Source organism: Puma concolor, chromosome E3 (genome assembly GCF_028749965.1).
Source record: "Puma concolor isolate L17-30 chromosome E3, mPumCon1.1.hap2, whole genome shotgun sequence".
Classification (NCBI taxonomy): domain Eukaryota; kingdom Metazoa; phylum Chordata; class Mammalia; order Carnivora; family Felidae; genus Puma; species Puma concolor.
In genome coordinates this window covers 31,057,580-31,071,216 of record NC_141682.1, presented here as the reverse complement: position 1 = coordinate 31,071,216, position 13,637 = coordinate 31,057,580, and the positions used below count along the sequence as shown (strand labels likewise).

At 46.5% G+C, this 13,637-nt stretch overlaps 1 protein-coding gene across 1 annotated transcript in view; it reads left to right on the top strand.

The window, feature by feature from the left end:
• ERCC4 (ERCC excision repair 4, endonuclease catalytic subunit) overlaps nucleotides 1-11,614 on the top strand; it is a 33,453-nt gene extending 21,839 nt beyond the window's left edge. Inside the window, exons 10-11 of the mRNA XM_025916887.2 lie at nucleotides 4,918-5,030; nucleotides 7,353-11,614. Coding sequence (XP_025772672.2) covers nucleotides 4,918-5,030; nucleotides 7,353-8,086 — 847 coding nt within the window. The 3' untranslated portion in view covers nucleotides 8,087-11,614. The remainder of the gene's footprint in view (nucleotides 1-4,917; nucleotides 5,031-7,352) is intronic.
• Nucleotides 11,615-13,637: the final 2,023 nt, after the last annotated feature.

Here is a 13,637-nt window from a genome sequence, read left to right as displayed (position 1 = left end):
GTGGCAACGAGAGGGCGGAAATCATTGTCACTGGCTGTCAGCCCACCAGGGCTCCCCACAGAATTTCACAGTGGACAGCCTTCCTCTAACACTGGCTGTGGGCTCTCAGTATACACGTAAAATGTCCCCGTACCCCACTTCCTCCGGGGCATGCTTTCTTGGAAACGGGTGCTTACTGAATCCGTGCCGCTAGGTCCCTGTGGAGGGGCTCAGCTCGTTACATGGGCAGTACCCTTCCCCCCCGCCAAATCCTCTGTGAGTACGATGTGCCTTGGCCGTGGATTCTTCCAGCTTCTGGCCAGTCCTTTCAGCCTATGAAAGTATTTTCTATTAACAGGCTCTGTGGGATGGTTTATATGCGTGTACTTATGTTTTTTGGCAAAATATTTCAGAAAGCGTGGTAACCAACCAGGTATTCAACAGGCTGCCTCTTCCTGTCCAAAGCTTTTAGCGTTTCTTCTGTGCCTTCTAGACTCTCTCTCCCCCACGACTCAAAACCGCCAACAGACATGTACCGGGCATCTCTGAGGTGCCAAGCCCTGTGCCACTAGGAACATGCTGTAGTCACAGCAGTGCCGGAAGTCCCTGCGCTGCTCGAGCTCATCCTCTGGTGGAAAAGACGAGCGTTAAGTGACCAGGAATATTACACTAAGCGGACCTGTATGGAGCCCGGCCACAGTGGTGAAAGAACAGGGTGTGGTAGTGGGTGCCAGAGAGACCAGGCCCGGTGTGGGGACAACGGGTGGCTTCGTTGGAGAGGTGACACGTAAGCCGACGCGTGAAGAATGTGCCCTAGGTGCTAAGTCGACAGGGCGGAGAGGAGTGTGCGTGAAGGCGCCGAGATACAGGAAGCCCTGGTGAGGATCGAGAACGTGACTGTGGAGGCAGTGAGACAGCACCGAAGCGTTCTAAGTGGGAAGTCTATTTTTAGAGGCGCTCTCTGGCATCAAACTGGGGAAGGGATGGAACAGGGAAGCGAGTCAGGAGAAAAGGTGGTAGCCAAGATTAGGCTGACGAGGAGAAGGGAACAGATTTCAGAGATTTGCAGATGCAACCAGAGCTGGTGCTACTAGATGTGGGTCGGTACCTCCTCACTGTTCCTTCGCTCTTCTTAAAACGTCCTCTGCCCAAGCGTGCTCTGGTTGATGGTCACCAAGTCCCAAATGAGCACGTAGAGCTAAGACCATTCAGATTAGGTTACTGGCGTTCCTGTGAAGGTCCGCGAGACCCTCCTGAGATTGGGGATCGACCCGGAGGACCCACGAGAGCCAGAAAACACTGGTATGCTCCCAGTCATGGTTTATTACAGCAAAAGGATACAGATTAAAATTAGCAGAGGGTAAGAACCCATGCGGCACAGTCCAGGAAAAACCAGGTGGAAACCCCAGGTGTCCTCTCCCCGTGGAGTCACACAGATGTGCTTCATCCTCCCAGCTGCGGTGAGTGACAGCACGTGCTAAGGGTTGTCAACGGGGAAGCTGACCAGAGCCTTGGGGCCCCGAGTTTTTACTGGGGATCAGTCACGTGAGCACAGAGTACCCATCGTGATTGTAGTTCTCCAGCCCCCCAGAGCAAAAGCAGGTATTTACGCCACATCAAGTTAGCATAAAGCATCTGATCAGACCGGGGCCAGGTGGCCCCAGGCCTCTGGCGTGCAAAACCCCTGATGAGGCAGACGATTGCAAGGGTTCAGAGCTCAACTCCCAGAAGCTGGTCAAGGGCCAGTCCTCAGGAGACTGGGCCTTTCCTGCATCGGCGTAGCCAAAGGAGCCTGGTGGGATGTGGGGGGGAGAAGGCCTGAGCGGGTGAGGTTTTGTGCTCCAGGCTGCCTCTTGTCGAACACATCAAGGAACCTCATCTAGAAAAGAGTCCTTTTAGTAGATTGTAGCAAGCTGCCGGGGACCCCGGGCCATTTGTATTTTGGAGCGAGCCTCCACATCAAATGGCTCGGTGATAAGCTGTGGGTAAGCCTGGCATGTCCTAGAAACCAGCCGGCAGAATCTGGAATACGGACTGTCCCCTGCCTTTCCGTCTACATGATCATTTCCATATCAGAGTTTAATGTAATTTTATCTGTGGTCCAGCCTAATCTCCTAACTCAATGGTGGTTGTCTACTTATTAGAAGTTAGATCTTCCCATATTACACAGCAATCAGGAAGTTACACCATCTAGACTCTCAAGATATTTACTTTCCCAGAAAACTTGGGAAATTTGAGAAGTGTTTGTTTTGAAAAGGAAAATATATATGAGGTGTGGTGCTGAAAGAGCATTTGCACTGAGCCCGTACTGAGAAATTTAATGTGAGAAAAAGACAATGTGCTTTTGCCAGGACCTCCGTGGGTGATGTCGTAAGAATAAAAGCAGTGCTACTATTTAAAACAACCAGAAAGGAATGAATCCCGCAAACTGGCAGTGAACAGATGGCTTGTCTGGGCAAGATCAGTGGGTTACCAATGACAGGAGAAAAAAAAAAAAAATGGCACTCCTAAGTATTGATAATAAAACGCTCCCTGGGTAGAAAGATTGGCCGTAACGTTCCGAGTAGACATAGTTTGGAGAGGTCACTGCTTTGCAAAGGCGGGGGTGAGGTTATTTGAATAGCTCGTGATCCCAAAGTGAGTTAGCATGAAGGCCAGAATGCGTGCCCGTTGGAAGAGACTTACGGTTCAGCACCTCCTCCCTACATCATCACGTTATACAAGCTATTCAAATATCATTAAAGATGCTGAAGTAAAAATAAGGAACCTCAGTACTTTAGATTAAGTGGGAAGAGGGGTCTGCACTTGTAATTATTTTCTCTCTGTCATATGGAACTTGGGTAATCATGCTAAATGTTGAAGGCGAAGGAGTGAATGTTTATAATTATGGCAGATTTCTGTTCATTTGAGGGAGACTTCTGATTTTCCTCCCAATCCAGGCTTCATTTCAGGAGCTTATCTTTTCTCAGATTCCATTTGCTGTTATGCTGTACAACATTTCACGGTAAACTGGCTGTTTTATTCATTGAAACCCTCGTGGAATCCTTTGAAGGCAAATCTCCAGTGTTTTAGCATTATCATGGATAATTAAGGGGTGAACTTACCACATTATAAGAAAAGTAGAATTATAATAACAACTAACCTTTTATAATGCTTTTTATATGCCAAGCACTATTCTGAGTACTTTACATGTATTGGATAATCCTCCTAACGTGCCTCTTTTAGGGTAGGTTTTATTATTGTCCCCATTTTACAGATGAAATTGAGGCACAGAGCCATTAAACTACTTGCCTGAGACCACACAGCCAGTGAGTGGTTTCAGATTCCACAAAATACAGGTTCGTACGCTAACCCACTATGCCGCTCACAGACTACAAATTAATCAGAAAATTGGGATGCCCCCATGTGTGATATGTAGCGTAACCAGTAAAGTAAGTGGAAATAAAGAAAAAAAAATCCCTAATATTAATCCCAAATGTTAAAGAAAAAGAAGTCAACGAGCAATTATTTTTCTGAATAGATTGCTCTTTGTCCTCAACTAGAGTCTAGTGGGTGTCACGGATCCGTAATGAGTGGCTGTTGGGGCCACGGCCACTGCCAAGCCGATTTCAGCAGGGCCACGGTGGACACTGATTTTGAGAAAAATAGGAAAAATGGAACTGGTACTGTGGCCGCCCCCTTGGGCCATTTAGCTATAAAACGTTGTACTAATAATAACTTTGTATGTTGTTTCAAAGGGTATATATAGGATTTAAAATCGTAATTTCTGTTCTTTGGTGGTATCTCGTAGTGGCTAAAACATCACTTATCCAGAGTTGGTCGCAAAATTGGTCCATCTGGTTTTATTTCCTTTAACTGGAAAATCTTTGTTGCTTCAGCCCTTCCTGAAATTATTAGTGAGTATTAAATATCCCCCTTCTGTTTCACCTTACGCCGCGCTCTGTGACCGCCCTTGGTCAGTGCCGCTGTTGTTTCACCCTCGCTCTGTTTCCTCGACTCCGTTTCTACGAGGGAGGAGACCCGGCTTTGTGCATCCTTTCTGCCGTTCCCGGCACCAGTCAGACACACAGCGCTTGCTGGCTCATGAATTGACTATAACCAACTTCATTGGTTCTGAAAAATACGACTGTGGCAAACCTGGTCCGCTCTTTCTTTGGTCATTGAGGATTGTAGTTCCCGACCACAAACCTTAGTTATGATAGTTCAGTCCTGTCCGTCGACCAGCCGTGAGATACTGAGCTACCTCGAAGACAGGATTTGTTGTGTAACCATATTTAAATCCGAAGCACCTAGCACAGCAGGGAGGAGCACTCCGGAAAGGTTTTTCAGCAAATGCACGAGTGAATGAATCCGTGCTGCTCTGTTGTCTCACCTGAGACGTCGATCTTTGTGTTGAATCTCTGTTGGAAATTTGTATTACTCTGGATTGTCTTGTAAAATTCCAAGTATTTAATAGGGCTCCCACCTGTTTTTTTAAATCAAAGTTGTATCATCTGTGCTTTCATTTTCTTAATCACTGATTTTTAACATTTCTACCTATGATTTACTCTGAAAGTATTGGAATATAAGTGGCTTGCGTTATTTTTAACGCTCAGAAACGCATTAGCACATTTTTATAAAAAATCTCCATCTGTCTGTGGCATTTTTGCATGCTTATTTCATGTGTCAAAGTGCTTGAAGGGCGCACAGAATGGAAACTAAACAACAGATTTTGTGACTCCGGAAGATCAGAAGTAGCACCCAACCAAGAAACTCTTTTCTCCTTCCTTTGCCCGTCGTTCATCCGTGTGTATTTACTGTGCTTGCTGGTCTAACATATTTCTTGTGTTCTCTTTGCCACTATAGTCACGCAGATCGTTTTCTTATAATGTATGGAAATTTAAAATCTGGAATTTTGAAATTAGTTGAAACAAATGTTTAAAATATCTTCCGCCCCAGGGAGAAGGCTAGCATGGTTGTTCCTGAAGGGAGGGAAGGGAGAGATGAGGGGAACCTGGACCTGGTGAGAGGCTCCGCGTCCACAGGCTCGCCCACTGACACGAGGAAAGCAGGTGAGTCCTGCCCTTTGCTGGGCACCCCCGTCGCCTGTAAAGGAGGCTGTGGGTTTCTAGAGCTTCTCCGCAGAGGTGAGGTTTTTCTCAGCAACCTCGTACAGGTGGCTGCCTGCTCCCATACCCGGTGCCCGCGCTGACATTCGCTAACCATGTGTCCCTCCCGGGCCGTTGGCTGCTCATCTGTAAAATAAGGGGGCTGTTGCTCCAGGCGCCCCAACCTCGGAATCCGTCACGCCCCGGCATTGCTCGCAAATGTGATTGGCTGAGATACAGAACTCAAGGAACCTGTACAAGTGGCAATTAGGTTCTTACCTTCACCCAGAGAAGCCGGTTTACCTCACAGGTAGGCAGGAGCTGTGTGGGGCACGTCCCCACTTCTCTTCCTGTGTCCACGTGTTGCTTCTTGGCACGTCTCCAGATCCCGGGTGTGTGGCGCCCTCATTGCGGTCTGCACTGTGGCATGCCAGCAAAAGCTGCTGAATTCCGAGTGCGGTGTGACCCAGGAATAACCCTGTCCCCCTCCCCAAGTCCCCGTTTCCCCCTGGCGGTGGCTGCTGCCAGCCAGGTGGCATGAGGAAAGCAATATGACTGAGTTGACTTAGCATCCAGAGCGAGACTGGTTAGAGCAGCAGGACTCCAGACGTCAGGGTCCTCGGGAATAACCTCAGAGGCTTGTCAAAACTGCGGATCCACAGGCCCCCCTCCATGGAAATTCTGACTCAGTGAGTCTGGAATGGGATCGGCCTCTCGGGGCCTCCTGATAGGAGTGATCCCGGGACCCTACTTTGGGAAACCTGGCCTCAGAGCATCTATGTCTTTTTTGAAGAAGATTCTCGTTGACTCAGATAGGCTGCTGACATTTCATGCAGAACTACTGAACATCAGCCATACGAAGGAAGTGAGATTTGAGCACGTAGATGCCATGCAGAACGCCGTTTACAGAAGTCCGTCCTTCTGAGTTCAGTCCTCCAGGCCCTCCAGCTGCCATAACAACTTGCCACAAATCCAGTGGCTTGAAACAGTATACATTTTTTTGAATGTTTATTTATTTTTGAGAGAGAGAGAGAGAGAGAGAGAGAGCGCACAAGTGGGGGCGTGTTGCAGAGAGAGAGGGAGACACAGAATCGGAAGCAGGGTCCAGGCTCTGAGCCGTCAGCACAGAGCCCAATGTGGGGCTCAAACCCCTAAACTGTGAGATCATGACCTGTGCCGAAGTCAGACGCTTAATTGACTGAGCCACCCAGGTGCCCCGAAACATATATATTTATTATCTTATGATTATTTTCTTCAAATTCTGGAGGCCAAATGGGTTTCACTGGGCTAAAACCAAAGTATAAGCCAGCTGTGCCCCTCCCACAGGCTCCAGGGGAGATCCCATCTCCTTGCCTTTTCCACCTTCTAGAGGCACCTGTGCTCCTTGGCTCCTGGCCCTTCCTCCACCTTCAAAGACAGCGCCTCTGACCCTGACCTTCCTGTTTCCCTGTTTCACTTGTAAGGACCCTTGAGGTGGGCCTGGGTAATCCAGAATAATCTCCCAATCTTGAGATCCTTAATTTAGTCACATTTGCAAAGTCCCCTTTGTCACGTAAAGTAATATATTTACACATTCCTGGGATTAGGATGCGGGCATCTTAAAGGGGCCACCATTCTGCCTACAGCAGCCCCTGGTCCTTCCGGGTGTAGTCCTTCAGCCAGCATCCTTAGCACCCACCTGCGATCTCATTAGAAACACGGTGTCTTGGGCCCTACCCCAGACCCTCTGAACACAGAACTGCCTTTAACTTGCTCCCAGGCTGTTCTGTGCACATTCAAGTGTGAGAAGTTCTGGTCTACCGGCTTACGGTTTTTCCCACCTTCTTCCATTTTCCCACCTCCGGACTCACTGGTACAAGCACTAACAGCTCCAAAGGTTCTCACAGCAGCTTATAAGGCAGTTTACTCAGCGAGCCTTTTTAGGCATCTAGTATGTGCCGGACTCTGACTCTGCCGTGGGAATCAGGAGTAGAGTGGGGCCGTGTGCAACCATCAGGGACGGTTCTTAGAGGGGCAGAGAGAAGGCAACAGTGAACGCTGGTGTTCGGGAGTCATTTGTGACTTTTCCTTTTAACTCTGTTCAGTTTAAGAGAAAATCGCCTTTAGTGACTCTGTAAACAGACCTTTCTGAAAATAGAGAAAAAGGAGGAATAAGCATGGGTTATTATATGACAGCGGATCCGAGGTTAGCAGCAGCAACCCAGATTTTAAACTTTAGTTGTTTTGCTTCGTCCTTGAGACTTCTTCCTCAGTGACATCACTTACCGTGCCACCTTTTGTTAACAGGTGGCCAGGAGCAGAACGGTACACAGCAAAGTATAGTTGTGGATATGCGTGAGTTCCGCAGCGAACTCCCATCCCTGATCCACCGTCGGGGCATTGACATTGAACCGGTGACGCTGGAGGTCGGAGACTACATTCTGACTCCCGAAATGTGCGTGGAGCGCAAGAGCATCAGTGATTTGATTGGCTCTTTAAACAACGGCCGCCTCTACGGCCAGTGTATCTCCATGTCCCGCTACTACAAGCGCCCAGTGCTCCTGATCGAGTTCGACCCCAGCAAGCCCTTCTCGCTCACTTCCCGAGGTGCCTTCCACCAGGAGATCTCCGGCAATGACGTCAGTTCCAAGCTCACCCTCCTCACGCTTCACTTCCCCAGACTCCGGCTTCTCTGGTGCCCCTCCCCCCACGCCACCGCCGAGCTGTTCGAGGAGCTGAAACAGAACAAGCCGCAGCCCGACGCGGCCACGGCCATGGCCGTCACGGCAGATTCGGAAACCCTCCCGGAGTCAGAAAAGTATAATCCGGGTCCCCAGGACTTCTTGTTGAAAATGCCAGGGGTAAATGCCAAAAACTGTCGCGCTTTGATGCACCACGTCAAGAACATCGCAGAGCTGGCGAGCCTGTCCCAAGACAAGCTGGCGGGTATTTTGGGCAACGCCTCGAACGCGAAGCAGCTCTATGACTTCATCCACACCCCTTATGCCGAGTTTGTGTGTAAAGGCAAAATGAGAAAGTGAACGAGGGCGGCCGTTTTCTTATCCCGTGACTGTGATTTCCAGCCACCCTGTACCGGAATGAACAGACCGAGATGAATCACGAGCTGAGAATTCCGCTCTCTTCGGCACCTAACGACCGCGCAGTCCGCTTCTGGGGTCGGCGGACCACAAGCCCAGATGCCCCTCTGGACTTTGTGTTTAGGCACTGATTTTAACCTTCCCATGCCGGCCCGCCTCCCTCCCTGCGCCGTCAGGGCCAGAGGCAGCGTGTCCCGCTCTTCGGTCGGGAGTCAGAATCAGGCGAGGCGTCTCGTGGGGGCTTATAGGAGGCCGCTCTTGACGCGAGCAGCAATTTATGTTTCCCACGCAGGCCGATAAGACACACCATCATGTCCCTGCCCTCTTTGTTCAGGACGGGCCCCTGGAACGCCGAGAAGGAACCTTGTCTGCCATTCCTTGCCAGTTCTCACCCTCTTTTCTGCAAATGCGCGCTTCCCCCTTTAAGAAAAACCCACGGGGACTTCCTCGTACTGACGTAAGACGTAAGACGGCGCCCCGTGAAACTAGCTGGTTTCTCAGCCCCGGAATGTGTGTGACGCGTACCAGAACTCGATTGTGCAAAGCCAGCAGCTTTTAAACGTGAGATGAATTGTTCCCTGTTTCCAGAATTTGATGGTGAAGGAGCGCTGAGGACGCGCCGTTGTGCAGACATCTCACCTCCTGAGTCTCAGAGATCTCTAAGCCCAAAGGGCTCGTTAGAGTCTCCTAAGACTTCCTCTTCCCCCCCCCCCCCAAGCCTCTCCCCACACGCCTGAGACCACCAGCGCCAGATCCTCTCCACACGCAGCGTCAGTCCACCCTCTGCTCCCCGCTTCGTGTCCCTGGGCCAGCGTGCTCGCTGGTGTCTGTGTGAGGACTCACGGACAAGCAAACGGGTGGCCCCCCGAGTCTTTAAGATTGGGTTTTCCTTCTTGCAGTGGAGATAAAAGAAGTACAAGTAAATGGAAGATCAGCGCATAGAATATCTAAGAATTCTAGAGAAATTCACACACTTAAAAATTCACAAAGCCATCTCCTTCTCAAACCTTCCGATTGAGTTAGGTTAGCTTTATACTGAGGTGCACATACAGGACATTCATAGCATCTTTGTGCAGTTTTTAAACTTTTCTATTTCAGCTTTCCTAAGGTATTATTCACACATCTAGTAACGAGTAGTAAATTTTCTACCTCAAGAGCTGATGCGGACGTAGACAGCAGTGCCGTCAGCCACGCCGCACAGTTTTGCGTTTTCCGCGTCGGCCATGTTTTCGTTTGTCACAGTGTTTGAACTCAGAGTGGACGCGGGAGCACAGAACAGAGAGTGGTCTTAGCCTCCACAGACGTTCTTTGCACTGGCCTTTCCACTCATATTGACGTCTTGATCCCTCCATATGTTAACACTTGTTGATAAGGTTAAAGCAGACGTGGATTTCCAACTCTCTGCCAGGGTAGGACAAGAATGAATTGAGAGATATCAAGGAACCGTGTCGTTACACGGAACTGTGTACAGTGATCTGAGGAATGGAGAAGATGACAGGAAACAAAAATTAGTTTAAGGTAGAATAAATAGTTGGGCTACTCATTTTTTTCCCCCAGAGTTAAAAATACACCCTTGAGGGGCACCTGGGTGGCTCACTTGGTTAAGCAATCGACTTTGACTCAGGTCATGATCTCGCGGTCCTTGAGTTCAAGCCCTGGGTCGGGCTCTGGGCTGACACCTAACAGCCTGGAGCCTGCTTCATATTCTGTGGCTCCCTCACTCTCTGCCCCTCCCCTGGTCACACTGTGTCTGTCTCTCTGTCTCTGAAAAATTAATGAACATTAAAATAAATATACACCCTTGAGAATAGAACACAAAATGTTGAGAACATTTTGTATTTCTTTAAGAGTCCAGTCAGAGTTAAAAGTACATTAAAATAGACATCCTGCCCCAAATGGAAATGGCTATTAACAATTTTTCTTCACCCAGTTCTAGCTCTTCTGCTTGTGGCAGATGAAATTGCTATTTTTGTTTTTTTCTTGTGTAATCCCACCTGCCGTATTTTGTTCTTCCATTACATAAAAGGCAAATCCGAACATAGCACATTTTTTGATGTGGGTTTCCCTCCGATAGAAGTCTTCAGAAATAAGCCCTAGTCCAAATCTACCATTTTAAACAGCCCTTGTTATCTAGTACCACATAGATAAGTCTTAATTGTATTCAGGGCGCTGTTGTCTCCCTGCTCTGATTCTGTCATTTGCTGTTGAACCTACCGGACCCTTGAAGACAGGCAGGCGTGCTACCTCACGTGTATTTAATTTATGGACGATAGTTTCTAATGAACTCCAACGTGCTCGTTGTAGACACAAGTCTCCCGCTGCCACTTCCCGTTCCCACTAAGGAAATACATCTTAATGTGTGTCCAGTTGTGGGGAGCCTTCAGTACAACCATCGTGTATTCACTTTTATCACATTCTTTGACACATTTTTACAACCTGAGACTCTTGGCAAAGGACTAATGCATGAATTTGCAAAACTAACGTATCGCTTTGTTTTCCAGCATCATATTGTTACCTTTGCCTTTTTTTTTCCTTTCAAAATAGTAAAGATCTAGTTCACTAATGAACTCACGCTTAGCTTTTTTCCAAACCTTTTATAAAAAACTGAGATCAGCATTATACTGTTTTTTGAGCTTTTTTGCATAAAAAAAGCAGCACGTATGAAATAGGAGAGAGAGCACTTTCACTGAAAATAATTGTCCCATCCATGCACCCATCGGGACACAGAGGGTTAAGTCTAGGTTTGGTTGTGTTGAGGTAACAGAGTATAGAATTAATAAATGGCCTCCAGCAAGAAAGCCTACCCCGAAGTCAGTCCAAAGAAGTGGGTGGGGGCAGAGAGACAAGAGTGTTGTTAGTCTTTGCTTTTGTTTTTCAAGCATAATTTGATTTTCCTCTGGCTCAGAAAACTTCTTTAGGGAACTTCTCTTCTCTTTTGTGTTCAGTTTAGCCCAGAAACATCCTCCTAAAACCCAGCAGTTTAGGAAAGTTCTTTTCTCAGTCTTGAATACATTCAAATGTATCCAGACTTCAACACAAGTTGTCATTTTTCTTAATTATTTTGCTTTCTATTTTGGTTTATTGCTACTTCCTGCCCAATTCTGAACTTCAGTACTTAACCGTCTTTATCCACAGGTTTTTAGTGGGTCACACCCACTGTGTTTTTTTTTTTTTTTTTAATTTAAGGTTATGTAAGCCAAAAGGGAGACTGATTCATATCAATTTGTAACAAGAGGCGTGTGTGTGTGTGTGTGTGTGTGTGTGTGTGTGTGTGTGTTTAATAAAATGTGTATTTATTCAGTGTTTTCCTCAGCATTCTGTGGGCAAAATAAAAATAACAATGTATAGTGAAAGGACATGTGTTCCCAGCGGGTCGTTTTTACCAACATGTTGGTAACTATACTCAGAAAGGAAGACAATATGTAACGTGCTTTCTTTTTTGTTGTGCACAATAAATGATTGCAAACCCCAGCTTCTGCGTTTGACTTGTGTGACAAACCCACTTTCTAAGGCTGCAGCACATTTTTCTTTTCGGTTATTTTTCCTTTACTGCCTTTTATTTTGTGCGTATTTCCTTAAGGAGTGGGGGAGAAAAAGAGTATTCTTCTGAAAACACTCGTTTGTTGACGTGTAATGAATATGTGCTAAGCACAATGCCTGGAACATCTTAACTCAACAGAGAGATTAATTTCCTGCCGCCCCTGACTCATAAGTTCTTGTTCCTTCAGCGTCAGAGTTGAAAGTAAATAATCCTTGCGACACATCTAGAATTTATTGTAACCTCTTATGTTTAATTATTATTTAATTAGCTTACTAATTGGCTCATCTTGAGGATTTCGTTATTTTCATTTCCGTCTTAAAATGTAGAACCGATCCCTTTGTAACAAGGCATAAGACAGGTTATTTTGCAAAATGTTTTAATACTGGAATAAAGACTGGTAGAATAATTAACCCTTTTTTAGTAGTAGTGATATAATTTAATTCACATTTACTGAGCCCTTGTGCATGATCTCTTTTCATCACAAAGACAAAGGTGCTATTATTTAAAAGCCTCTTTTACGGTGGGGGAACTGAGGAGCAGAGAGGTTAAGTCATTTGCCCAGGGTCACCCAGCAGTAAATGATGGAACCTTGATTTGAACCCAAACAGTCTGACTCCAGAGCCCATGCTGAAACATTGGTGATGAGTGGTGGGGGGAGAGAGGTTTGTGCCCACTTTCAAATATTTCATTACAAATATGTCACAGAGAAAGCAAATTGGTTTGTTTTCATGCCTCTCTTAGTTAATAGTTTCAAAAGCAAGTATATAAAATTTGAAAAAAGGTCAAAGAGATTACTGAGCTGGATGATGTCGGGGCTCCTGGCTGGCTTAGTCAGTGGAGCATTCCACTCTAGATCTTGGGGTTGTGAGTTCAAGCCCCACGTTGGGCTCCATGCGGGGCATGAAGCCTACTTAAAAAATAAATAAAATAAAGTAAAAAAGAGCTGGATGTTGTCCAGACGCATATGCTCCCTGGGGATTATCTGATTTTCCATGGCTGCGTACCTCTTACTATTTCACAACTTTATGAGACTAGAGGTTAACTTGTAGAAAACCTGAAAGCAATACAAGCGATTCCTGTTCAATAGTGTTGCAAGGTTATTGCCTGGTGAGACATGAACCAGTGCTACGTTCATTAGCAACTTTATTTCCGCGTTCATCTGACCAGCTACCAATCTCTGGGTCTTTAATTTTCTTTCAAATCAGTCTTAACATCTAACTGGTTTCCTCGCGCATTGAATCTAATAAAATCTTTGACCCCTTTTGTTGTTGTTTCTATTTGTATGAGAGCCACGTTTCTAACTTTCTGAAAAAATCATGCTTTGCAAATGGTGTTGCCAACATGAGCTTCCATATGATGATAAAAGCGTGTTTTCAGCCTCAATCATCCCCAAATTGCACCTTGTAAACTAGAAGATGGGTAATATACATATGCATATGTTTAAGAACTGTGGTTTGATAACTAAGATGTTAATACTACAGACTATAAGTGGATCAAATTTAAGAACTATAGACTCATTTTAAGATGCTCTGTGGACCCCTGTTTCTCTGTTTACAAAAGCTTAACTGAATGTTTCATCTCAGCTCTGTTTCCCTATAGCCCCTGACTATGAGTGTTCGGGAGACTGATTCATGAATGAGAAAGAAGAGGAATTTTAGATATTCCCAAGGATCCATTTGCCCGACAAAGATATTTCTACATGAAAAGAACAGTGCTCCCCAAGGGCCTGGGAGACAGGTAAACAAAATCAGTTTGTGATTTCCACCAAGGGAGTTTCCCGGGATTCATGAAAACAGTAAATAGACCAGGTCTGATGGAACGGCGGCGGCGCAGTATATTTAAGATGATGATCTTCGGGGACCCTTTTCCAACAGAATTTGGTGTCAGTGCGTGCCTTTCACTGAGAGATTTGTTTCTCTGTGCAACTTTGTTTCTGGGCAGGGGGACGCCCAA